The 26,019-nt window shown below is 41.4% G+C and overlaps 1 protein-coding gene across 1 annotated transcript in view; it reads left to right on the top strand.

Annotated features, from left to right (window-relative positions):
- syne2b (spectrin repeat containing, nuclear envelope 2b) overlaps nt 1-26,019 on the top strand; it is a 121,491-nt gene that overhangs the window by 13,555 nt on the left and 81,917 nt on the right. The window contains exons 14-55 of the mRNA XM_067480370.1: nt 263-359; nt 487-686; nt 1,628-1,792; nt 3,542-3,682; nt 3,811-3,912; nt 4,075-4,254; nt 4,354-4,512; nt 4,651-8,781; nt 9,058-9,192; nt 9,850-9,975; nt 10,553-10,746; nt 11,034-11,115; nt 11,251-11,351; nt 11,454-11,574; nt 11,678-11,968; nt 12,171-12,766; nt 12,918-13,070; nt 13,451-13,601; nt 13,788-13,946; nt 14,235-14,402; nt 14,536-14,637; nt 14,763-14,963; nt 15,396-15,603; nt 15,934-16,046; nt 16,251-16,453; nt 16,601-16,708; nt 17,247-17,526; nt 17,626-17,955; nt 18,066-18,395; nt 18,654-18,953; nt 19,252-19,479; nt 20,326-20,442; nt 20,869-21,195; nt 21,510-21,854; nt 22,090-22,268; nt 22,722-22,938; nt 23,127-23,225; nt 23,537-23,701; nt 23,917-24,264; nt 24,355-24,491; nt 24,662-24,791; nt 25,711-25,884. Coding sequence (XP_067336471.1) covers nt 263-359; nt 487-686; nt 1,628-1,792; nt 3,542-3,682; nt 3,811-3,912; nt 4,075-4,254; nt 4,354-4,512; nt 4,651-8,781; nt 9,058-9,192; nt 9,850-9,975; nt 10,553-10,746; nt 11,034-11,115; nt 11,251-11,351; nt 11,454-11,574; nt 11,678-11,968; nt 12,171-12,766; nt 12,918-13,070; nt 13,451-13,601; nt 13,788-13,946; nt 14,235-14,402; nt 14,536-14,637; nt 14,763-14,963; nt 15,396-15,603; nt 15,934-16,046; nt 16,251-16,453; nt 16,601-16,708; nt 17,247-17,526; nt 17,626-17,955; nt 18,066-18,395; nt 18,654-18,953; nt 19,252-19,479; nt 20,326-20,442; nt 20,869-21,195; nt 21,510-21,854; nt 22,090-22,268; nt 22,722-22,938; nt 23,127-23,225; nt 23,537-23,701; nt 23,917-24,264; nt 24,355-24,491; nt 24,662-24,791; nt 25,711-25,884 — 12,093 coding nt within the window. The remainder of the gene's footprint in view (nt 1-262; nt 360-486; nt 687-1,627; nt 1,793-3,541; nt 3,683-3,810; nt 3,913-4,074; nt 4,255-4,353; nt 4,513-4,650; nt 8,782-9,057; nt 9,193-9,849; nt 9,976-10,552; nt 10,747-11,033; nt 11,116-11,250; nt 11,352-11,453; nt 11,575-11,677; nt 11,969-12,170; nt 12,767-12,917; nt 13,071-13,450; nt 13,602-13,787; nt 13,947-14,234; nt 14,403-14,535; nt 14,638-14,762; nt 14,964-15,395; nt 15,604-15,933; nt 16,047-16,250; nt 16,454-16,600; nt 16,709-17,246; nt 17,527-17,625; nt 17,956-18,065; nt 18,396-18,653; nt 18,954-19,251; nt 19,480-20,325; nt 20,443-20,868; nt 21,196-21,509; nt 21,855-22,089; nt 22,269-22,721; nt 22,939-23,126; nt 23,226-23,536; nt 23,702-23,916; nt 24,265-24,354; nt 24,492-24,661; nt 24,792-25,710; nt 25,885-26,019) is intronic.

Raw genomic sequence — 26,019 nt, forward strand, 5'->3', positions numbered from 1 at the left:
TACTTGTTCCCCATTTTACTGGCTCTGCCAAAATGGTTTCTTACACACATATCCTGCGGTTCCACTACTCTGTACTGTTTGCCTAATTAGTGATTAAGGTTTTTATAAGGGGGGGGGCAGTGGTTCAGTTAGTAGAGTGGCCGCCTACTGACCATAGGGTCGAGGTTTGTGGGTTTTTATAAGGTTTTTATCAAAGTTAACTTCTCGGGTTTTAGTTGTTTTAGTAGTGTAAAATAAATGTACCTGTACCTTTTTGCCACAGGAGTTGGTCAATACGCAGGACCTTCCCTCTGTGTTGGAAGCAGCTCTTCATAAGCTGAAGCAGATTTCTGAAAAATATTCAAGTAAATCTGCCCTAAGTAAGTGTCTTGTGTCCTTACTTTGAAATGGTTTTGCCACTTGTATTTAGAGTGTGCACTTCATTTATTTAGTCCACACGACTGGTTTATTTTTAAGCATTTCACTGCTGATGACTTTACTTCTCAGCTGCAGACTACCAGCACGTCAGTCAGCAGCTCAAGCAGCTGGAGGAGGACACCACTGTTGTTTTGGAAGAAGTAACCAAGTCCAAGACCACCATGGGGCAGGTCCTATCTGCCTGGGACTCCTACAGTGACTGCCTCAGCTCCCTGCAGGCGTGGCTGGAGCAGAGCTCTGCAACACTCAGCCATGGACACGGAGCACCGGTATTACATTAGAGCAGAGAAAGAGAGAGATGAACGTCACAAATACTTTGTAGAGAAGTCAATTGCAGTTGCACTTTTACTTGTGTTTACTTTTATCTTGGAACAAACCACTTATGTATAGAGCATATTTTGCAAAATTTCAAAGGGAAAAACCCTACAACTCCTTTTACCCTTAACTCAGCTGTTATTGCACTTCTTTTTATTTCATTATCGTACAAAAATAAAAAAGAACCGTTTTGAACACGATAGACTCAACTTTATTAAGTTTTTGTCTTAATTGACTTCTTACTACTTGTTAGTACAAAGGCATGTCAAGCATTGTTATGAGGAATAGCTTTTTGCATAGCTTGATAAATTCTCTAGCTCTTCAAATCTTGTCAAATCAACAACCATAGGTAGGTTTTACCCTACAGATTCAAACCTAGACGCTACATTGCCCGCATATATTTATATCTTTATGACAATTAATTGTTTTGCACGACATAATTCACTTCATGCAATGTTACATTTACACACACACACACCTCTCTAGACTGTCTAGAAGCCTAACTGCAGTAACTTCCAGTGATTTATTGAAATTGATTGACAAGCAAATATGTTATAATCCTTTTTAAAGAAACCCCAGAAAACAGGCTGAGCTTCTGCATTTTCTTGTTTCTGTATACAGCCCTGTCTTCCTCTGTCCATAGTGGCAGCGATGCCTGTAATTCGGCATCTATGTGTATGTATACATATATCTGTGGCCTGTTCGCTACAACAGATGCTTCCTGTCCTTCAATCTCTACACCTCATGTAGAGCAGTTGTGTTAGTATTTGTCCAACTCTGAAAAAATTAATCAAAAGAATTAACTTGAAGCAAGACAGCTGTATTTTTTCACCCACATCCACATTCCCCCTTTGTGTTGGTTCAAATTGCTAAATACCTGTTTTGTTTTTTTAAGGTGGCACCTGAGTCTATGGCTGAATGGGGCTCCCGACAGACCCACCTGAATGAGGTGGGTAACTTCCTCATCGAATCAACTGATCCTCACACGAGCAGGAGTCTGGCAGAGGAACTGCGCAGACTGAACATGCACTGGGCTGAGTTCGTCAAGAGAAACACATTTGTAAGTTACAAAACAAGGAAAACCTGGTTGGTCAGCAACTTTGAAGTTGTTTGAACAGTTTGTCTTGCTCACATCTGTCCAGTCAATGTACTGCACTTTAAGCTGGAACCAGTGAACAACTGGCTTTTTTTTGCCTTTTGACTGAACACAGTTGCATTTAAAATGAGTTGTTAATATTCCATTAGTGTGTGAATCATTATTCTTCTGTAACTTGATTGTCCTGATTGAAAGATCGTGTACCCAGTGTTTCCCCTACACTGGTGCAAGCATGGCCGCCCAGCATGCCAACGAGACCCCTAACCACGTCTACACGACAGGCAAAAAAATATTTTTAATATCTAGTGATGTTACATTGACGACCAATCCCGTTCTTTTTACATCTTGCGTGTAGGTGCAAAGGGATCCGAGAGCTGATCTTGTTAATGTTGTGCCCAAATTTCACTGCCAGTCCTACATCCACTCTACACCTTTTTTTTCTTTTACTTGAAGAGAACCAGCTGTGAAAGAGAGGCAGACGTTGCTGACTTACCAAAGGCCGTACTGAGCAGCAGTAAAGTGACATAATTGAAGAGACATTAGATCTGCCAATATGATTTTGTGCAGTTAAATAATGTCCACACATAAGCAAAAATTACTTATATTGATGGGATGTTTAAGTTTGAATCTGATATAACCCATGGTAAGTTCCAGTTTGTGGGCCATAATATTAGAAAATGTGCCATAACTTTAAAATGAAGTTTCAAATAGAAAAAGAGTTTTAGGTAAATTTATGAAAATAGAACCATTAACCATTGTCTTTCATAACTGGCAGGATTGGCAGGAATATTCTGTTGTATATGCCATCAGTTTAAACAGCCTCTTAGAAGAGGAACATCCCAGAGGGCTTTTTAAAGACCCTCACTGAGACATACAGGAGAAATTATTTGCGTGCTATTATCCTCCTGCCACTTTTTGTTTGCCACCCAAATACATTTCTTGGGGAAACACTGTACCACATCAGTTTAGTCATTAAATATTTACTACACCTGTTTCTTTATCAAGTTGAATGGGGCTGTTGTTCTAATATGTTGGCTTTGTTTCTTCTGTCTCTATTTCCTGTCAAATGACTAGTGACAGCAGGGATTTTGCTACAGTACATTGAGCTCTCAGGCTATATCTGTGCCATTGTTTATAATTGTTCCCACACTGTAATGTTAAGGAGTGGCTTCAAGTTTGAAAGTGGATCCACCTATACTTTTTGTGTGTTAGCATTTAAAGAAGCAAAGCTTTATACAGTAATGTGCAAAAGTTATTTTTTTACAAGTTTATTGTGTACAATTTATTTTTATTACCATTATTGTTTAACAGAATGTATAGGATACTATCAAGTATAACTTTTTTTTTTTATATACACTCGTTTATCATTTTTTGTACTTCTAATGATGAAAGAACATTTTATAATAGATGAAAGCATGTTGTTATTGTACTAGGAATAAGTTAACATCCTCCTACATGCAGTTTTAGTTTAAGGGGTTGCTCCATTGTTATTTCTACTTTCATAATGGTTAGGTGTTATACGTGCCCAAATGACTTGTCTATAATAATATTTCATAAGACTATTGCACTGTGACCACTGTAGTATTAACATACAGGACACACTAACAACCTTCAGTCCAAACTCATCTCTAAAAGGAATGTTGGCTTTTTTCTGTCTCAGAAATGACTTTGTCTTGTTACCTCTCTGTTATTTGACGTCTTGAATGTTTTTAGGACAACGTGGCTGAGCCCAGGGCTGATGTCTATGCCACACCCCAGGACCCGCACGCTTTAATCAAAGAAGCCACTCTCGTTCTTAGTGAGCCTCTGGAAGTGATGGCAGCTCCGTTGCGTACCTACCGAAAAAGAATACAGGTAGGTCTAAAAACCCAGGTCTTGAAGTCATTGTTCATTTATCACGATTATTTGGTTTTGATTTCTTTGTAATTATTTTAAATGACATAATCACTTTAGAATTAATTCTTTTGCTTTCTTTTCCTCAGTTCACAATGAAGAAGATAAAAGAAGTAGACTTTGATAATCTGCCTCGCTTCCCAGAACTCTCAGCAGATAATTTGCAGAAATTGAAACTTGCCATACCTGAAGTATGTAGGATTTTTCCTTTTAAAACTCTTCTCTCTGCTGTTTTTGGAAGCCTATAGTATTTTTGTTTTTGTTTCTGTTTATGAAATTTGTAACTAAGCAGCCACAGGCAGATAGTGTTTGTTACAGGTTAGTCTGTTACTATCCTTGCTTAATGTCACCAGGTGATGCAGACCCTGTTTGAGGCGGAACAATTGTGTGCAGATCTGCAGCACAGTGTGTCAAGCCTGGACTGCCGCGTGGCTGAACTCTTGCACTGGGAGATGGAGGCCAGGGAGCTCTACCAACTGCTGAGGGCTGCAGAGCGACAAAAGACACAGCGGGACCAGGTCTCACAAGCCAGGGTAAGAGCATCCACAAAATAATAGTTGTGCCTTTACATTGAAAGTCCGAAGTGTATGTGAGGAAACACAGATGATTATTTCACAAATTTATTGTTACAGGCCGTTATTTCCCGTGGTCTGCAATTGGAGGGCCAGGTGGTGACAGAGGAACAGGACCTGCAGGAAATGGTAATGACGAGTCAGAAGAATTCTCCCATCCAACACCTCCATGCCTCTGCCATGCAAGACAAAGTGCGAGCTGCTGTCGCTCAATCACAGGTCAGTCGCATTTTGAAAATTGACAGAGCGTGCCGTCAAGTTTTACATGTTCTCAAATGAGACAGTAGAAAGGGTCACAGCCAATTTCATTATAAGATTTCAGTTTTTCTAATGTGTGTGTGTGATTTAAAATTCTAGGACGCTGTAGGTATGCTGAGCAGTCTGGGATCTAGAAGAGACAGAAGCAGAAGCCCTCCAGAAGAACCTCCTCTGAAGGTTTTTATTCAAACTAAAGAAAAGCCTGAGCTTCTGAGACAGTCAGACACCAGGCAACCAACTCAGAAGCTTGAGACAAAGTTAGTTTCTCAAACCTTTGTGCCAAAGATAGTGGTGCAGGAGTATAAGCAAGAAAAGATGACCTCTCCACCAATGCCATATACCTATGCACAAGCTGTGATTGGGGTCAGGACTAAGTCGCCACCAGAAGGACATTTTCAGGCCTGTCTGGAAACTGCTACACAAACAAATCAGCAGACCACAGGATTAATATCACAGCAACATCTATTGCAGCAGGAACAACTTAACAGACAGAAGGAAAAAGAGATACAACAAAAAGAAATCAAGCACAAATCACAAGAAGTGCAACAGGAATCGAGGCCAACATATCCACGAGAGCAGCAGCAGAAGCAGGGACAACCTAAGGTGGAGCAGCACGTAGAACTGCATCAGTATCAAGTTCAGCAGCAAGTTGTTACTAATATAAAGGCTGAAACACAAGTCAAACAGGAAACAGAGTCACAGAAGCAGACTCCAACTCATCAACCAATTGTTAAGAAACCTTGTGTAAGCTCCAAAGAGCTTCAAAGCAAAAAGGCTCAGGCAACAAAGAATCGACCATGGCTTCAAAAAACAGCCCCAGAAGAGCGGAAATCTTCACCTCCATGTCCAGAAAAAGATTTCACTAAGGACCCAGTTCAAACTACACAAACGCAGCCAAAGTCAGACAAAGAAAAGGCATCAGTTCACATTGTTCATCAGGATACAGATACATGCAGGCCTCAGCCTGAGGCAACTACTAAGTCTATTAGCCCGACAGAAAAGAAGCTGCAACATGAGCAACAGAAACAAACAAAGCAACCTCAAATTCTAGACCAGCAGCAAGAAAAACTTCCACAGCAACAGGATGAACAGTACAAGCATCAGGGGCAGGAACCGCCCACTGCAAAACAAGCACATCTTGATTCAGACACCAAGGCTAGATCCCAGAGTGTAACCATGAGTCACCCTCACCCACAGAAGTCACAACCTTCAGTTACAGTTCAGGCTACACCTCAGACAGTGGTTCAAGTGGAGCCTATAAATATGTCTCACTCTGCCACTGATATCCAGCAACCACTAAAGACCATGTCACAAACAAGAGTGAGCCAAGTCACAAAGCAACAGACACAAATACACCTTCAGCCCCAGGGTCCCACTCATTCCCAAACAATTGTCCAAGCTGAACCTCAGCCAGGTGTGGAGCCACAGAATCCGCTTCTAGTTTTAGCCTGTGGTCCAGCTGTAGCTCATGTCAGACCTGCCTCCCCAATGCAGGCTCCATCACAAATCCAAATTCAGCTACCTGTGCTATCTCACGTTCAACTTCCTAGTCATCCACAGTCTTGGGCCCCTGTTAGGCCCCCCTCCCCTAAGAAGCCTATACAGGCCCATCCTCAAACACAGCCTCAGTTGAAGATTCGGCCTCAAACCCATTCTCAGTCTGTGTCCCAGCCAAAAACCCACCTCCAGTCAGTGTCACAACCTCAAACCCATCTCCAGTCTGTGCCCCAGTCACAAACCCATTCTCAGCTAGTGCCCCATCCTCAGGCAAAGACCCCGACTCAAACCCATCCTCAGTCAATGGCCCAGACTCAAACCCATTTAGAGTCTGTGCCCCAGTCTCAAACCCATTCTCAGCGAGTGCCCCATCCTCAGGCAAAGGCCCCGACTCAAACCCATCCTCAGACAATGGCCCAGACTCAAACCCATCCTCAGTCAATGGCCCAGACTCAAACCCATTTGCCGCCAATGGCCTATCCTCATACATATCCTCAGTCCATGGTCCAGCCTCAAACCCATCCTCAGACAAAGCCTCCGCCTCAAATGCATGATCAGTTAAATGCCCAGTCCCAAATGCATATTCAGCTAAAGAATCAGTCTCACAGCCATCCTCAGCCAATGCCCCAGTCTCACAGCCATTCTCAGCCAATGCCCCAGTCTCACAGCCATCCTCAGCCAATGCCCCAGTCTTACAGCCATCCTCAGCCAATGTCCCAGTCTCACAGCCATTTTCAGTCAATGTCACAGTCTCACAGCCATCCTCAGTCAATGCCCCAGTCTCACAGCCATCCTCAGTCAATGCCCCAGTCTCCCAGCCATCCTCAGCCAATGCCCCAGTCTCACAGCCATCCTCAGTCGGTGACCCAGCCTCAAACCCAGGCTCATTCAAAGGTCCAGTCTCAAATGCATCTTCAGCCAAAGTCTATCTCTCAAATCAATACTCAGTCAATAGCCCAGGCTCAAACCTATACTCAGCCCATAGAACAAATTCATGCCCAGGCAATGGCCCACGTTCAGTCCCATCTTCAGCCAAAGGCCCAGCCATTGGTCCAGACACAATCTTTGACGCAACATCTAACCCAAGCTCAACCTGTAGTTCAGCCGCAGAGTCGTCTCCAGCCTATCACTCAGTCTCCCACACATGCTCAGCCACCACTCCAGCATGTATCCCACTTTTCCAAGGACCAATTACAGACTCAAACTCAAGTCAGAGCCTCATCTCTAATGTCTACACAACATTCACAGGGTACGCCACAATCTCAGCTCTATCCCCAGGGTTACTCCAGTGTTCAGGATATATCCCAGCAGAGGATGCCCAAACCAGAGTTACAAAATCAAGCCATTCCACCATCATATCCTCAGAAAATGGGTCAAGCTCCACAGTCTCAGGCTTTCCCAACAGTTCAGCCTCAGTGGGTCCAAGGTGGGCTTCAGCAAGGACCTCAAATAAGGCCCTTTGGATATTCTCACAAGGTACCCTTACCCACTCAACCTCAAATGCAGTCACAAACACAAACCCAACCCTGGGCTCAAACACAACCCCAAATAAGGCCCCAATGTCCATTGCAACCGCATACGCAGGTAACAGCTCATGATGTAGTAAATATTCAGACACAGCAAGGACAAGTTCAGCAACAGACCTGGCTTCAGGCACTGCCACAACATCAGCCACAGCCTTATCCTCAGGCTCAGTCTCAGCAGTATTCAGGTGTTCATCAGCCGCACGGCCAACATCACCCCCAGCTTCAAATACAAACCCAGATTCCTTACCAATCACAACCACCATACCAAGTCTTTTCTCAGCTTCCTTTACAGCCCCAGGTGCAAACTCAGTTGCAAGCTCAATCCCAAACTCGTATTCAGACACAACCATTGGTACAAGCACAGGGCCACAAGCAAACTAAGGAACCTCAAAGCAATGTTCAGTTCCAGCAGCCTCTCCCACAACCTAAACATGATGCCCAACTCCCATCACAACAGAAGATTCAGTCATCAAGTCAAGCAAAAGTTGGCTCACCTTCACAACATAAATTAGTGCCACAATCAGTGGTTCAGTCACCAACACAAACGAAGATTTCCTCACCAAGCCAGGACAAGGCTGAATCACTGACACAGCCTAAACCAGATCATCAATTGCCACCACAACCCAGGACTCAGCCACTAACAGAATCCAAGGCTGAACCATTTCCACAAAGAAACCTGCAAGTTCAAATAGTACAACAACCCAAGGCTCAATCACCAGTTCAACCCCAAATTCAGTCACCAACCAAACCTAAGGCCCAAACTTTGTCCCAACCCAAACCTCCTACACAAGTGCCACAACAGCCACAACTTCAGGCTCAGTCGCAACCACTACCCAAGGCAAAGACAACACTGCAGTCCAATGCTCAGTCATCCTCACAAGCCACACCACAAACACAAACCCTTTCACAATCAAAACCTCAAAGCCAGTCGCCTCCACAACCCAAACTTCCACAGCCTCAAACTATCCCCCTCTTTGCCGCTGGTGGGCTCCCTCAGTCCCAGACTGAATCCCTGGAATTTTGCATCAAACCTCTGGCTTTGGCTCAAGTTCCTCCCCAGGCCTACACAGAAGCTTACACCAAGGCCCAGGCCTTGGCCAGGAATCACTTTGAAGAGGCCAAGCACTGTCTGCAGGAGCACATCCTGGAAGCCATCAGTGTCTTCAAGCACAAGCATATTTCACCTGAGCAAATAATAGTAAAAGAGGTAAAAATAACTGCTCATATTTCCTTCTGATTTGTGTCTCATTAGTTTTCATTAGTGGTTAGTAGTCCTGTACTTTGTTCATTTAGTTATAGGTCTGGTTTGATTCAAGCCTTTCCCAATGAATATAACATTTTAAACAGTGCCCCAAGTTCCTAGAGTTTTAATGTGGCAAATTGTTATTTTTAGACTATATCAAAAACAGTTGTTTTTTTTTTTTTTAAATATACTTTAAAGGTTCTTTATCACACCGTACATACTGTTTGCCTTTATCCTCAGGAGACTTTGAGGACTTTTGACCCGGAGTTGCTGGAGGAGTTCCTGAGGGCAGCTAAAGGCATGGAGGCCTTTTGTACACCATCACAGCTCAGAGACATGGAGTTCTTCACTCAGTCTGTTAGGATGCAGTGGGAGGTAGGTCACAAACTCGCTCTTTCTCAGAGTTTTGTGTTTATATAATATAACTCTATTTTATTCACTGGTTCTAATGAAATGAGATTGTATAATTTCTCAATTTTACTAGTGGTTATTTATCTTATAATGGCTCCATGCAACCGCTCATCTGGTAAAGTAAGTGAAATGGTTACTTTTAGCTCCAGTGTCTTAAGGCTCTCCACCCAAGCTCACTCTGTTCTGATTGGCAAGCTCGCTGAAATCTTCTTGTTGATGTATATAGCGAGAGTTGGGACCCTAATCCGTAGGCCATGATGGGTGTATGTCAAAATGTTGGACCTGTAGAATAACCTGATTACACCCAGGCCAATATGACAGAATAAAATATGGGCTTTTAACACCCAACGAGGATAAAAACGCGCATTCACCTCAAGCACCTGACTTTACAGAAGTATCTATGTACACTAGATTACCAAAGATAACTGCTTGTGCATGTCTTCAAACCATACATGTACAAAAACTGTTGAAACACTTTCTGCCTTTGTCTGCTTTGTTTACAGTATGAATGTCAGCAATTTGCTCATTTGCATGCATATAAACCATTCAAATAACAGAAGTTTTGCTGAAAACTGTGGCCTAACATATGTGTTTTATATATTAATCTATTTTATCTCCCAGGCTGTGAAAGCTGAGATCTCAGGCTTTTTGCAACAATTACAGTTTGAAGTAACAAGGAAAGACTTTAACACAGCTGCCCTGCAGTGTGAGATGCACTTAAGCTCCCCATTAGAGCAACAAGTCCAGGTAGCTAGAATACTAGAACCAAGGCTTAGCTTGGCTTAGCTTGAAGTGTGCTTCGGTGGATGGATATACAGCCTGTTTATGTGCTCTGCTTCCTTAAGCTGTCATCTCCCTCTTCTTTTTATGCCTCCAAGGTGACTATCACTTGGACTTTGTAACTCCGGTGCTTTTTGTTCTTTCTCTTGCTCTTTAAGTGCTGTTTGAGTGCTGTTTTTCTTGGGGTGTGTTTATGGTACCATGCAAACAGACGATGCATTTCACTAAAAGATTCAAACAACAGCCAGTATTTCTTGTGCAGCATGTGTTACCTGTTGCCATCTGGGGATTGGTTTATATGTTGCAATATGTCTCTCAAGCTATTTTATCCAAGAATGATCACAAAATGTGAATATGCGATAACGTTGTAGTGAGGAATATTTTGTTGTAAGTTTATGTATGTTTTAAAAAAGACAAATAACCAAAAGGCTTAACACAAACAAAACTTGTATGGAGTTGATGGTATTAATGTTCAGGCTGCAAATGCAGTGATTACCATACCCTGCTCACTTATATACGTTTATACTCCATTAATATTGACCAGGCTTGCTTCTCAGAGGATGGCAGCTTCACCCAGGCAGAGCACCACCTTGAAGCCTTAAAAGAACTGTGTGACACCCTGAGTCCTGAGGAAGCTCACCGGCTGGCCCAGACACAGCTGAGGGAGTGTGAGAAGAGGCTGGCTGCCATCCAGCATCAGTTTAGTGGAGACCAAGATGCACCACACCCTGATTCAAGGTGGGACTTATAAAGAGTGAGATTGCATTGTCTACACAGCAGCAATTGAGCAATCAGACCTTAGAGAACTGACACGTCGTTTAACATATTACTTTGTTTTATAATCCCATCACTGCAAAGAGGCTGCACACAGAATCTCATCATTTGGCAGATTTTCTCTTAATAAAATGTATTAAAATGATTTTGTTTTGAAGAATCTTTTTGGCTCTCATGGCACATTGACATGTAAAAAATGTAATGTAAAAAAAGAAACAAACAAAATTGTAATCATAGCTTCTTTTTTACAGGCCTCCTGTTGTTTTCAGTGAGGATTTGTCCGTACAAAATGAGCCCTTAAAACCAAGTGATAAACCTAATGTCTCAGCTGAGGTATGAATCATTACTGCTGAAATGCTTTCGTCTTAATAAACCTGCTTTTTCAAGGACTGAGTAACTTGCATCTTTAACAGCCAATGACTGAACAGCTAATGTGTTAATAGATAATTTGCTATTGCTCTATTTCAGGTGTCTCAAGTGACAATAAAGACAGTCGCTATTGAGAATGAAGAGGTTGCAAAACAAGCATCTATAGAGGAAGAAGCCACCAAAAAAGAGGCTTTAGAAAGGTAGACTGAATATCGCTCTAGGCATTGATAAGCGAAGTCCACTTAGAGCATATAGAACAAAACTTGTTATAACTGTTTGTTTTAACTTAAAAAAAATTCTAGATATGAGACTTCCAAGAGGACTCTGCAAGCCCAGCTGGCTAGAAATGAACAGAGCATCAAGGAAATCCCCTCTGATTCTGTGTCTCTTAAGGGCCTGCATACACAACTGCAGGAAATACAGGTACAATACAACTTTGTGTACGTCACAAACAGATATGAATTTAAATATTAAATAAATCCCTATGATATGCCAATGATCTTGAGTTTGACTCCTCATTTTGCAGTTTTTGAGGCAGGAGACGGAGACATTGTGGTCTGAGTATGCAAACCAGTGCTCCCAGCTGAGTGGGAACACTAGACTGGAGCAAGAGAAAGCAGAGCTGCAGGAGCAGTGGCGTGACCAACAGTCCAACTTTCAGAGAAGAGGCAGCTCTCTTGGCACTGCCCTCAGACAGATTGACTCTACAGAGAACCACATGGTGGACTTCAATGAGCGTTTGGACCGTTACCTTAGACAGCCCAAAGACATCACTGCTTTTACACTGACCAATACCAACATCCTGAAAGATATCAAGGTCTGTCGTATGCCCTGGATATCTGTTTTTTGTGTTCAGTTTGGTCAATCTGTTAATCAAGCATATACAGTGTTTCAAATTCTCAAAATGACAAAATCAAAAAACTGTAAATTCAGCTGTGATGATTGGAATGAATAATTTGTAGGTCCCACACTTCTCTGCCATCTCAAGTCACAATTCACCATGTGTCCTTATGTGATAGGAACTGGATGACAACATTCAGAGTGAGCTGGACCAGTTGTCCCGTCTTGACTCGGAATCCAGCGATCTGGACCCAAGAGACCGCTTCCCTCTGTCCCGTGAGGTTGAGACCCACAGGATTAGCTTAGATCAGCTCCGACAGCAGGTTCAAAAGAGCGAAGCAGCTGCCCGTGCCCTTGACCGATTCCTTATGTCTCTGCGGACTGTGGATGAAGACGTGTCAGGAGTCCAAGGTGCACCTTGCAGTGACGCTGTGGTGCTGCAGGACTGTCGCTCCAAGCTGGCTCTAATAAGGCAGAGCATTGAGAGTCTGAAAGAAAAGGCTCCTCAGTTAGATCTGCTCTTGCAAGGGGCCAGGCTCACGGTCAACAGGGATGGTTTCCCTGCCTCCTGTCTGGACATGGTGCTTGCCCTGCTAAAGAGGCTGGAGGAGGCTGACAGTGGGCTTTCCAGCCAGCAGCAGGAGCTTAAAAAGCATACCCAGAGCAAATCTCAGGGGGTCAGGAAGAGGGCATTGCTGGGGGAGCTGAGGAAGCTACAAGATGCAATTGAAATGCAAGGTCTAAGGGAGCCCACAATGCCTGCTGTGCAACACAGGTGTGTGTGTGTGTGAGAGAGAGAGGGCACACTGTTAAGTAATTTGTTATACTACATATAACAAATAATATAAGGTATTTCTTTGAAAAAATAAAAGTTGTTCGTTCAATTATCTGGTATATTGCATTAATAGTAATCTCATATTTTTCAGGCTTCGTGCCCTGTCAGATTTGGATGGTCAGTTGCAGGCCCAGTATGCTGAGCTCCAGAACCTCCGTGATCTTCAAGAGAAACAGGGAGGAGAACACCTCCTGGAGGAGCTGGAGACTCTGTGGGAGATGATTCAGAGAGTTTTTTCTGACAAGTAGGTTAACCAGGGAAAATGTGTTCAGTTCAAGTTACCAGAATAAATGGAGCATGTATCGACTACTGACTTATGGCCACTACAACATACATACATACATAGGGTGGAACCAAGATACAGTTGCAGTTCAACTGTTTGTGTTAGCTAGTGAAACATAAACTAAGACCTCAGTGAATAAATCATTGCAACTTCTAATAGATAAAAATGTATTTATGTTAAAATAGTGTCATTAGTGTTCAGATATTAATTTATGCTATTCGTACAAATCTTTTTAGACCCTAAGTCAAATTTTGATTACAAAATCATAATGTTGGACCAAAAGTAGCACATTTATAGCCAAATAAAACTGAGGAATTGCTTCTTTTTTCTTCTTCTTCCAGAAAAAAGCAGTGCAGCAATATTTTGGAACTTCTGAAGAAGTTTCAGAGCTGCCGCGCTCACCTGAGCACCACTATACAGAAAGCTGAGCAGACGATCAATGATAAGGCTTCCTACATGGGCAAGGACAATCTACAGAAAAGCATTAACAAAGTAATGCCACAAAACATTTCTATTAATGTTTCTATTTGAATCTAAAACCTTGCTCTCCCATACTGTAATGTTCTTGTAAGGTTAATGCTGCATAGCCCAAAGCAATTTTAAATTTTCAAACCAATTACATCCTTGTTTTTACTGAGTGTCCAGGCTCACTGGATGTTAACATTTAAATCTATCCAGGTCCGTGATATTAAGGAGGAGCTAGGTGGCCTTGGAACGTGTATGGAGGATATGCGAAGTGTTTCCAGACAGCTGCAGTCCCAACTGAAGACTTTCCCAGACTGCAGTGAGACCTCCTTCGAATCAGAGGCTGACAAACTTATGGACAGCTGGCTGGATGTGAGTTTCAATGAAATAAGTTTTCTTAGAAATTAGATACAGAATGTATTAATAGTGTACTGTATTAGAGAAAAGCAACAGATAAAATATTAACTTTTGATTCTGCAGCTTTGAGCACAGAGTCGTAGTATAGAACCTTTAGCATTCTTTACCTCACCCACTTCGATTAGATTAACCCCTGCTTTGAGACTGACTCTTTCTGTCAGAAATATTTGTAGTTTGTAAAGCTTCACATATTTATTTTCAGCAGAATGCGACTAAGTATTGCTGATTTTGGTGCTCTTGTAGGTGACTGAGAAAACCGATGCCTACATGGATAACCTCCAGGTGGGGCTGGAGTTATGGGAAAAGCAACTGATGTTGGGGGGAGAGGTGGACAGCTGGGCAGGAGCCAAAGTGGCCCTGTTTGCAGAGAGCCATCCTTTCCACAATGAGCAACAAATATTTGCCATGAGGGTAAGATTTCTGCACAAGTACAATTTACAGTGTTTAATGGGCAGATGGCAATTCATGGCAAGTACATGTTGAACCATTCTGACACTCTATTGTTAGAATCCTTTAATTTTGTTTGTGTGTGTTATTTTTATAGGATGAGATTCATGCGAATGAAGAGAACACTGAACATTTCCACAAGAAGTTGGTAGAGATTCAAGAGATGCTGCAGAGTCAGGAGGCTCCACTAGAACTGCAGGTGAATTAAAACAATCTAACAATAATATCATCTCCTCTATTACTACTAAGATTGTATCCTCAGTGTTAGTACTATATGCTGCTTACTAGTAAATGCTTGCATTGCTTTTATTACGATTTATAAAGGTAATGGAATCCCAGCTGAGGAAGAGGATGGAACAGGTAAAGGAGTTGTTTACTGACAGCATTGACGTTTTTGAGGAGCTGATAGCTGTAAAGAAACACCTTGCTGAGAAGATAACAGAGTGCCAGTCTGCTGTAGAGAAAATCCAGTGTTGTCTTACCAAGGTTGAAGCTTCCGGACCCAATGTAGAATCCCAGATACAGGTGCACAGCTGTTGGATGTTGTAACTTACCTTATTATTATTATGTTCACCTTATTATGTGATTTGCCTGTTTCCACACATTAACTAGAAGTGGCATGTGCTCTTCTTACCTTTTAAATAGGCTTCTGGAAATAATTCAACACATGCACATCTTTCACAGTTTGATTTAATTTGATAAAAAAACTAAACATTTTACTTGATACAAGGATGGATGATCAGCCACCTGAAACTTAAGTATCTGGCAAATAGTATATATTGATAATATATACTGTATCGATAGTATATAGTCAGAAATATAGACAAAATTCAAAAGTGCTTAAAATGTTCTTTTCAGAAAAAAAGAAATGTGATTATTTTTAATATAGGTTTGGCTTTATTTAGAATTTTGTTCATTCAGTTTACATTTCCTTTAACTATACTGTTACTGTGACAGGATTTGTGTGAGGACCTGGAGACTCAGGAGAAACAGGCTGAGAATGTGTTCCAGGAGGTGGGTGTACTTTCAAGCGTGGCCAGTCCTCAAGCGCTGGAGGCACTGTCTGTTGACTCCAGCAACCTGAGAGATGCCATCTCTCGCACCAAAGAAATGTTCCACCTGAAGCGAGAAGAGAGGGACAAAGGTCTGCTCGAGGTCATCAAAAGTTAGTATTCAGCTTCAATGTCCCAAGTAGATTGTTTTGTTACAATTTTGAGAGATATTGATATAACGTGTGTTCCATGTGTTGCCAGTTATTAACTTTATTTACTTTAAAATTATTTAATTATATTTTTATAAGTGGCTTTTGATGACTGGGGCACAGAAAGATTCCAAAATAAGTTTTGAGAAATCCAACCCTAACCCACCTTCGGGTTAAAGTTGTCGCTGCTACCAACATACTAATTACGTCTTTTTAAACTGCTACTTCTTTCAGGTCTTTTACAGTATTTGTTTTTAATCATGTAATATGGTAACAGTTATCGTTTTGCTTTAGATGAAAGGCAGTCATTTGAGGAATGGGTCCAGGACTTGCAGCTATCTGTAAATGAGTGTTTTGAGAATCCTGAGAGCATAACACATGTGGAAACATCTCTGCAAAGACTCATTGTAAGTGAATCTGTACATTCAATTCAACTTTATTTGTATAGCGCCAATTCACAACAAAGTCATCTCAGGGCACTTTACATACAGTGGATTGATGGATTGATTGTTGTTCTAATAGTCATGTTTGACCATTCAACATTCTAATTTAGATATGAAATTAACTTCTCAATATAAATGAAACCTGACAGATTAACCTTTGTCCATCAGGGATTCTTAAAATCCAAGGACACAGAGCGACGTCTAGACCAGTTGAAAGATGAGCTGGAACGAGGTAGCACGCAGATTCCTCCACAGCAGCTCTCCGAGCTCACCAGCTGGCTAAAGGAGCAACAGGAGGAGGTTGGCATGTTCAGAACTCACTGCCACAACCGGCAGAAAGAAATGGAAAATCTCCTCATGGACTTGGAGAAGTAAATGTTTCCCTAAATCATATTTACTCAGATTTCATTATGTATCAAAATAAAGCGTGAGATTTTTCTATTGTTGATTTAAGAATTTATTTATTTAATCTCAAAAATTACAGTGAAACTTTACCTGTTTCCTTTTTTATCTTCTAGACTGCAAAAACAGTATGATGACTTCCGTGATTGGCTGCAGACTAAAGAAAAACAGTCTGTGCTGTCAGACAAAGTCAAATTTCTCCTCAAAGATCTTCAGAATGAGAGGTGATGTTCAGCATTCTTAAAACCAGAAAATTAAATATTCCAGCTCATATGTTAAAAAAAACAAAAACATTTTTTTTACCAGGGGATATACTAATGATTAATGTGTTTTTGTTGTTGTCTTTTGCAATTTCTGGAATATAATTGGCAGTAGCAATTTTGTAAATAGTATAACGGGAGGATATTTTACAGAGGTAACTTATTTTACAATATTATAAGAGTATACCTCATAATATTGAATTCATAATAAAATGACTTTAATTAGATAAAATAAGTGAAATGGAAAAAATGCAGCCTATATAACTGCTGCAGGGTTTTTGTTTCCTTCTGAATGAGGCACTATTGTACTGATAAAGCTAAACTGCATCATGAAATACTTTGGTGCTGTTGTGCTAAACAAGCCAAACTGTTGGCATAAAGCATAAAGAGCATAAAGCATAAACACTGAAACACACAGATTCTCCACCTGTTGTCTGATGCTTTTGACCCCTACACTTGTTTACGTTTGACCTCTTGTAAACCTTGTGTCTTTCTATCACAGTGGTAAAGCTGAGACCCTCTGTGAGCTGTTGGCATCAGTACGCAGACGAGGTGTGAGAGCTGAAAATCTCCTGAAGGACAGTGATAACTTAATACAGCGTTACCGAAACCTGAAGGCCAGGCTGCAAAAACAGGTAGAGACACAGAGCGCCCTAGAGGAAGAGTATGACGAGTTTAAAAACCATACTGAGAGCACAAGGACCTGGATTACTCATCTTTTGCAGCCCCTCACCTCTGCTGTCAGAGACGCCCAGCCAGAGGAGATAAAGAGCAAAGCACAGGTCAGTCAAACAAGATCAGCTGTTCTCAAGCATCAGTTTTCAGTCTTAGATTCATGTGATTTTTTTTTTTTCTTTTTTTTTCTTTCATTGTGTCACCAGGCCATCTTAAACTCCAAACCAGAGATAGACCCTAAGTTAAACAACCTGAGAAGCCAAAGCCAGTGTTTGTGTGAACAGGAATACATGGAGGAGAGAGACAGACAAAAGCTCCGGGAGTTGGTCAGCGAAATAGACGAGCAGTGGAGGATCGCACTGCAGACAGCTGAGGAGGCTCTCGATAAGGCAGAGACACAAGTCCAGTTACATAAGGAATTGGACGCTTTCAAAACCCAGAATGACAAAATTCTATCCTCAATTAGAGACCAGGAGTGCAAACTGCAGTCTCTTGTTGGTCACATGCAAATTGAAGAAAAGCTGCTGATTGCAAAAGTGAGTTAAAATTTCACATGGATTAACTGCTAAGGTAAATTATTTTGTAAAGGTTTGTTTTTTGAGAACCAAGACAAAGATCTCACTTAAAGATCACCTCTGCTCTTCAGGCCATTCTTAACTCTAGGCCTGAAGGAGACTCAAAGCTCTGGGATCTGAAGAAACAGTGCCAGGGTCTGTGTGACAACCAGGGCTTGGACGAGAGCAGGAGACAGGATGTTAACAGTGCAGTCAGACACACAGAGGAGAAGTGGAGGAAGATCTTGCAGGCTGCTGAAGAAGCTCTCAGTAAGGCAGAGGCGGAAGCTGCCACAGAAAGAGACTTGAATGTCTTTAAAACCCAAAGTAAAAGCATCCAGTGCTGGATTGAAGAGCAGAGACAGAAGGTCTTGTCCCTTGATACTACTATGCAGCTTGAGGAAAGGTTGAAGATTGCACAGGTGAGTTCATAGCCCATGTCTGACTTGGAAATCTTTGCAAGTTGTAAAATGTATCAGATATATGTATAAGATAAGATTAATGTAACTGTACTAATACGGCTCAGACAATTTTCAACCAGTGGCTTCAACACATCATTATTTTGTTTGCATTGGATTTTGTTTGTAGTTTTTGGGATCAGGGTTCATTCATAGTGTTGGGGTTTTAACTTTACTCCTACAAACACTGATTTTGTGATGAGTGCATGTTTTCACTTTCAGACTTTTCTGACTTTAACACCTGAGGGACAGTCCAAGCTGCAAAACCTCAAAAAACAATGTGACAGCCTGTGTGAGCATCTGCAGACGAGCAGCATACCAGAGGTTCAGCAGCTGCTAAAAGACACAGAGCAGCAGTGGAACACAGTCCTGCAGACTGCCAGACAGGCAGAGCATCAGAATCTTTTGGATGATTTTGACACCCAAAGTAAAAACACCCAGTCCTGGATCAGAGACCAACAACAGAAGCTACAGTCTGTGGGCAGTCACACACCACCTCAGGAGAGATGTCATACAGCTCAGGTCTGTTTGAATCTACTGTACTGTAGCATGCAGTAAGTAGGTGAAGCTATATGGTAAACGTCACTGTTATTATGCTAAAATTGACAATATTCTCTGAGTGTGAGTACAGCTGAGGAAAGTGATAAAAGGTAAGCTATTCTAAAAACGTGGAGCCAAACCTGATAAGCGGAGTGTGAGAATAGTTGCTAGCTCAGTTCAGGATATTTAGCAATGTGCTTTCTGATTAAAATGTAGGTAATTTGTCGTCCATTCCCTTTTAATGTTTTTGTGTGTCCGTGTGTGTGTGTTTTGTTTGCAGACCATCTTGAGCTTCAAAGCTGAAGGTGACTGTAAGGTGAACAACCTAAGGAGACAGGGCCAGTGTCTGTGTGACCATCAGGACACTGAGAAGGGCACCAAAGTCTATGTCCAGCAAACGGTCAGAGACACGGAGGAGCAGTGGAAAACCGTCCTGCAGACTGCTAAACAGGTTGATGTGGCTGCAGCAGGTCAGATCACCCAGGAGACTGAGAGGAGAAGGTTGAAGGTGAGAAAAGTCAGTGGAAACTTGTTTGGGAAAATGTTGCAGTTTCACTGTGTGCGAAAGAAGCAACGGTCCTCGTCTACCACTGACAGCATACTGAAGAAAAAAAAAAAGCACCGAGGTTCTTCTTAGTGTTATAAATGGCTGGAATAGTAATGTTCTTGACCTATACTGACCTCAATTTTAATTATAACTGAGCTGTGACAATTAAACTCAATGGGTCTTAAATGGCCACTTACATAGCGCCTTCATCCAAAGTGCTTTACAATGTTGCTTCTCATTCTCACACACACACACACACACACACACACACAGCGATGGCAGTGACTGCCATGCAGGGTGCTCACCTGACCCACCGGGAGCAACGTGGGGTTCAGTGTCTTGCCAAAGGACACCTTGAGACTGGGAATCAAACCACTGACCTTGTGGTCTTTACCAACTGAGCTACAGCCTCTACATGTCTTTTGTCCATCTTTAGAGCTTTTCCTGACAGGACTGCCTTTTATATCATGTTTGACCAACTATTAAGCCTTGTTAAAACTAGGACTCTTGTGTTTTTTTTGTTGTTTTTTTTCTAGACCTCAGACCTACTTTGATTCTACATCACTTGTAAAATATGTTGTACATACATATTTTCATTTGATTTATTAGCTCTATTTTGACATAGAAGTTGTGTATTTGTACTTTAGGTATCATAGAAAGGACAGAGTTTTTATATCTTTCCATTGCTCGCTCAGGGAAAATCTATGATAAACTCCTTCATAAATAATGAGCCAAACTTGAAGGAAGGGCAGATTTCCCTGAACCTTTTTTAACCAGATCATCATGTTTGTATCTTTTCCTTTTCAGCTTAAAAAATTTGATGCTCATCAGCAGGACACTGGGCGCTGGCTCACAGATGTACAACAGCGACTGGACTCACTTAGCAGCCAAATCAAAGCTGAAGACAGACTGCAAACAGTACAAGTAAGATAAGAAGCCAGAGGCAGTGTAGGCTGGGGTGCATGAAGAAATCACCTCACCATTATTTATCATCGAATGCTTCACATTCATTAGGTGGACATCAACACCACTCTGAATTGTCTGTGTTTGCCAGAATACCTACGCAGCCATTTATGCTTCTACTTTAACAGTTAGGTCAAAATGGTAGGCTGTGGGCTAATTGACTTGTTGTGGATCTCTTCTCCCTCCAGTGGCCAAAAATTAAGTAATTCCGTTTTATGGTGAACTTTAAGTGCACTGCAAATAGTACTTGATTATTGTGGGGTTAACGGGTTTTAGTCATTATGGTTGCATTGTCCAATTTATTGTTTGCATCTAAACCAAACAACAGTTGTGTTAATTTTACAGATATAGATAGGCTAAACTAAGTCTTCTTTATCCTATCGCCAGACCATTATGGGCTCCAAGCCTGAAGGAGACTTCAAACTCCAGGAGCTATGGGGACAAAGCCAATGTTTGTGTAGTCAGGACCTTGAAGAACACATAAAACAAGAGGTTCAACAAAAAGTAAGGGGTGCTGAGAACCAGTGGACGAGACTCCTACAAGATGCTAAACGGGCCCTGGATCAGGTTGAGAGGCAGTGTGCTCTAGAAGACCAGCTGAAGGAGTATGAAGCCCTAAGAGAAAACACCAGAACCTGGCTTCAAGACAAGCAACAGAGCTTAATTTCTCTGGACAGTCAGGCAGATCCAGAAAAGACAATTAATACTACACAGGTCAGTTAGAACAATAAACGGTGTGCAGATCTGTGCTAACATAAAACGTTTGCATTTCTATTGCCTAAATTAAGTTTTGCATAAGTTAGTTTTTTAATTTAAGCTTAAAAATTAGTTTGTCATATTTTGTCTTTGTTTATCCCTATTTTAATCACTACACTTTTTGTGGTACTTGGTGGTGAATCACAAGTTACCATAATCATGCTACAAAAAGATTCATGTTATTTTGTGAAAAGGAGTTATTGTTTTTGGCAACAGTGCTTTCTTTTGATTAAAAAATATTTAAAAGGTTATATTTTTTATTTTACCCTCAGACTATCCTAGGCTGCAAACCTGAGGCCGAATCCAAGCTGACCGAGCTGAGGAGGCTTTTCCAGAGTCTGTCTGACCTGGAAGACCTGGGGGAGAGTAAAAAACAGGAGGCTCAACAGATGGTAAAAGACTCAGAGGAGCAATGGAGGACAGTCTTACAGACTGCTGAAAACACTCTGAGAAAAGCTGAGCTCCAGTCCTCACTCACCAGGGAACTCGAAGCCTTCCGTACACAGACGGGCAGTTTCCGAAACTGGCTTAAAGCACTGCAAGAACAGGCAGATTCCAAAGGAAAAGGCAAACATGGCAGCCAGGCTCAGATAAAGCACAGGCTCGACACGGCACAGGTAAAACATGGAGTAAATAACGTGTTCATGTGACCTGTATTTTCTAAAACAGAAATTAGGTTTTTTCTTAGTTCAAAATAACATAATTAATTTTAGTATCATTAGATGAGTAAATGATAACATGATTTGATCTTTATGTGCAAATAATTAAATGTAATGTGTCTTTTTCAGGCAAATCTGATTGTTCCTGGCTCACTCGCACATAACACCTGTAATTCTATGATTTTGTATTCAGATCATCTTGAGCTCCAAGCCACATGGTGTGGCCCAAGTGACAGAGCTGACGAGACTAGCACAGAGTCTCTGTGATGGGGGGGACCTGGAGGAGGACAAGAAAATGGAGGTTCAAAAGACAGCCAAAGGCATTGAGCAGGAGTGGAGAGCCGCTCTGCAGGCTGCTGAGGAGACACAGAGGTAGGAGAAGTTGTTTTTCTAGAAGTTTTTTAGAGGAAATTGCACCTCCACTTAAAGGTTATGGCATGATCCAGAGTTAACACCTTGTGGCTGTTAATAATGATATAATATTGGGTTGATAAACATGAATATTTTCATATAAAGTCAAATTGTTTTCATCTTAAATAAATTTACAGCATTCAAGTTTAGCTTCAACATGTATAAGTCATACGACCTTGTCATAAAACAAGTTGCATTTAGAAAACCTTTACAATACGCATACTTGTGTCATACAGGATGAAATCTTATTCTTTTAGGGCTGTTTAGACTCAGGAATATAGGCTGAAAATAAAACACTTCTCTCAATAATCTCAGGTCCCTTTTCCACATACAGGTCAACTTTTTTTCCCTGCAGTAAATTTCAGAAACTGAATGTTTTATGTTTCACATTTCTAATGCTGTCTATCGTTTCAGACAGTTGAAGGGTGTTGTGGAGCGCATGGTGTCTTATCAGTCTAAACGGGGCCAGACTGAAGCCCGTTTGTCTGAGCTTCAGAAGCAGGCATCCAACCTGCCACGTGTCTTTCCCTGGCCCGGCCTAGGAGAACGAAGGCAGGCGGTGGAACTGGCCCAGACCCTGCGGGATCAGAGCACAGACCTGCCCCCTGTCTTCTCAGACCTCCGCAAACAGGTAAAGACCTCAGGAAAGGACATGCAACTATTCACACCATGTCTGTAATATTAGATATAGCATACATATTACCTCTCCTGTATATTTTATGTATAACATTTATTGATTAAAAAATAAATTGGCAAAATATCATGTTGAGCTGAATAAGGTTTAAATCCTATTCACTGTACCGCGCTGTTTACCCCCAGGCTGCAGAGCTGTTTGAGGTCACACAGGACCCCAGCTGGCATGAAGCCTCGTTGCTAGCTAAGGAGGAGTCCGTTCCTGCTGTCTTGAAAGAGCTAACTGTGGGTTCAAAACCATGTGTACATTTATTAATGAAACATTAATTAAATATTTATATAATCAGACAACGTGCTGATGTGTTTAAGTATGACATACCTCAGTGAATTCCTATGAATTAGCAAATAAACTGTCTTAATTAAAGCCTGAAATGCTTTCTGTCCACAATGGAAAGCATTTTACTTCACAACAACAGCACAGTCATCCATTACTGCTTTCATCAAAATATCACTTTGTCTAATATTATATTGTCTGGCTGAACAAATAACGGATAATAAGTTACTGTGTGTGATAATACAACTACTGTTATTTGCAGGATGCTGTTGCTAACCTGGAGCAGGGCGTCCTGACGGAAAGGCAGTGCACCCAGCTTGTTGAGCAGCATGAAGCAGCCCAGGATTGGCTAAGGGAGCAGGTTAAAGGCCTAGGAACCCCTCCCTCAGACCGACAGGGTCTGCACAGCACTGTTAACACTTTGAAGGTCGGATAATAATATACAAACCCTCAGAAGGAGTTCTAAGAGAAACTAGAAGCATCTGTGTCATTTCAGTGAAAGTTGTTTTGTTTGTGTTGATTGCGTAACATCAAACTGTTAAAACAGAAAATTATGTTTAAACATAATTTTAATCTTTTTGTGGAAGAAAATAAATGACGTGAGATGTTGTTCAAAGTAATACTCCTCGATTCTGGTGCCAGGCTTTGCTTCAGACGGTGGACAGGGAGCAACGGGAAATGAAGGAACTAGACTCTGCCAGAGACCGTTTGATGAGCCTCTGCACCCCTGAAGGTCAGGACTGTTTAAAACTCGCGGTCAGCCACCTCCGTGACCTCTGTTCCATGTCAGGGCAGGAGGTGAAGAAGCTCCTGACGGCCTGTGAGATGCAGATAAAGGAGCTAGAGAGTCAGCTGGCCAGGAGGACTCAGGGTCTAAAGGAAAGAGCTGCAGCCCTACAGTGGGAGCTCCGCTCTTTGGACCAAGCCTTTAGTAACAGCGAACCACAGAACAACATTGCTCAGCTTCAACAGCACTGGCACAGCCTCCAGGTTATTGCTACTGTATTTATTCAAGCACTTAAGCAGATGCAATTACCCGTTGTTTGTTGTCTCTTAAGTGATGTTGTCTTCTTCTGTTAGAATTGTAAGACGTTGCTAGAAGATCTGGGAGTCAAAGTTTGTGATCTGCACCAGGACATAACACCAACTCCTGCCACCAACAAACTGCCAGCAGAAATTATCAATGTGATCGAAACTTTAAGGCAGCAACATCACAGGTAAAGTAAACAAACCAGAACTCATAGGACCTTTTGTCCTCTTCACCACTAGCCATTTTTAAACTGTAGTTGCCTTCTTGAACAGATTTTCAGATGTTTTAACTTAGTTTTCAATTTTTGTTATGTTAAAAGGTTTGTTTACTATAAATGTGATTTACTTTTGTCTGCAGTCTAACTTGCAGGCTAACTGAGTGTCAGGGTACCTGCTCTACAAACACAGCTCGCTGCCTGACAGATTGTCTTCACACTCTTCAGCTATGGAACCAGAAAGCACCATCAGAGTCTGCTTCATCACTGCAGGTTGATTTTAACGCATTACTGCTATTCTGACAAATATACGTACTTTATGTCAGTAGAAGCTAGTATTAATAGCAGGGAAATGCATCTGAGAGCCAACTAGTAAGTCTGGCCTTCTGCTGTTTGCTGTCATTGGCTGAATGGTACGGCGGCGCATTGCATTCATCAAAGAAAAAAGACACCTTATCTTATAATTATATGATCTGTATTTCTGGATCTTGTAAATACAGAGTTACAGAACTATAGATCTCCTAATAACGAGATCTGGATCTTGTATTTACAAGTTGATTGGTAAATTATGGAACCTAATTTACAAATTAATTCTTAATGCTCAGTTTTATTTAGGCGATTCAAAGACTTACTGAATATGATCTTAAATATCAATTTCCGTGTTTTATTTTTGACATAGAATTTTAGAAAATGTCACATTAAATGTTAAAGACTTCAATCGTGTGACCAACTTCTACAAGAAACAGGAAATAGCGTGTTGCTATGGATAAAAAGATTCACGCTATTGGCTGCAAACTGAGCCTCGCTTTATAGTCTAAAGCGAGGCTCAGTTTACAGCCCATTTGGTGACATTTTGAAAAGCTAATTGCGAGATCCATTGTTCTGTAACTCGTATTTGACAGATCCTTTTCTCGTAATTACAAGATCTGTATCCCTTAATTTCGAGATGAGGTTAACATTTTTTCTCTTTTGTGAATGCAATGCGCTGCCGTAGAAAAGCCTATTGCTGGTACATAAGGTATCTTTTAATGATGCAACAGTTTTTCTAAGTAGAATTTGTGACAATTTTAGATCTGTTGAGCAATTACTACTTACACTCAGCTGGCAGTTTGTGATCCTTTTACTGATACTTCACACATGCTCCTTTGTCATTAACGCAAATAATTCAACACTATTTCCTCTTGGTGTTTAGGTGACATTAGATGATGGGGAAAGGTTGCAGGTCTGCCTACGGGAGGCGCTTTCTCACCAAGAATTTCTAATGGATTGTCTGACACGAGACCTGTTTGAGAAGCTGGAGAAAGAGGTTTCAGAGACTGTCAAAGAAGCAGATGCACATAAAGCTTCTCTAAGCCAAAACTTAAAGGTATGTCAATGATTTTTAATAAAAATTTGAATTTTCATTGGATCATAAACAGCATTCTTATTTAAAACGACAATAAAGTGATCTTACCTTATCTTGCATTATTGAAAGATAATAATATTTAAATCTTTTCATTTA

Source organism: Channa argus, chromosome 16 (assembly GCF_033026475.1).
Source record: "Channa argus isolate prfri chromosome 16, Channa argus male v1.0, whole genome shotgun sequence".
Lineage (NCBI taxonomy): Eukaryota > Metazoa > Chordata > Actinopteri > Anabantiformes > Channidae > Channa > Channa argus.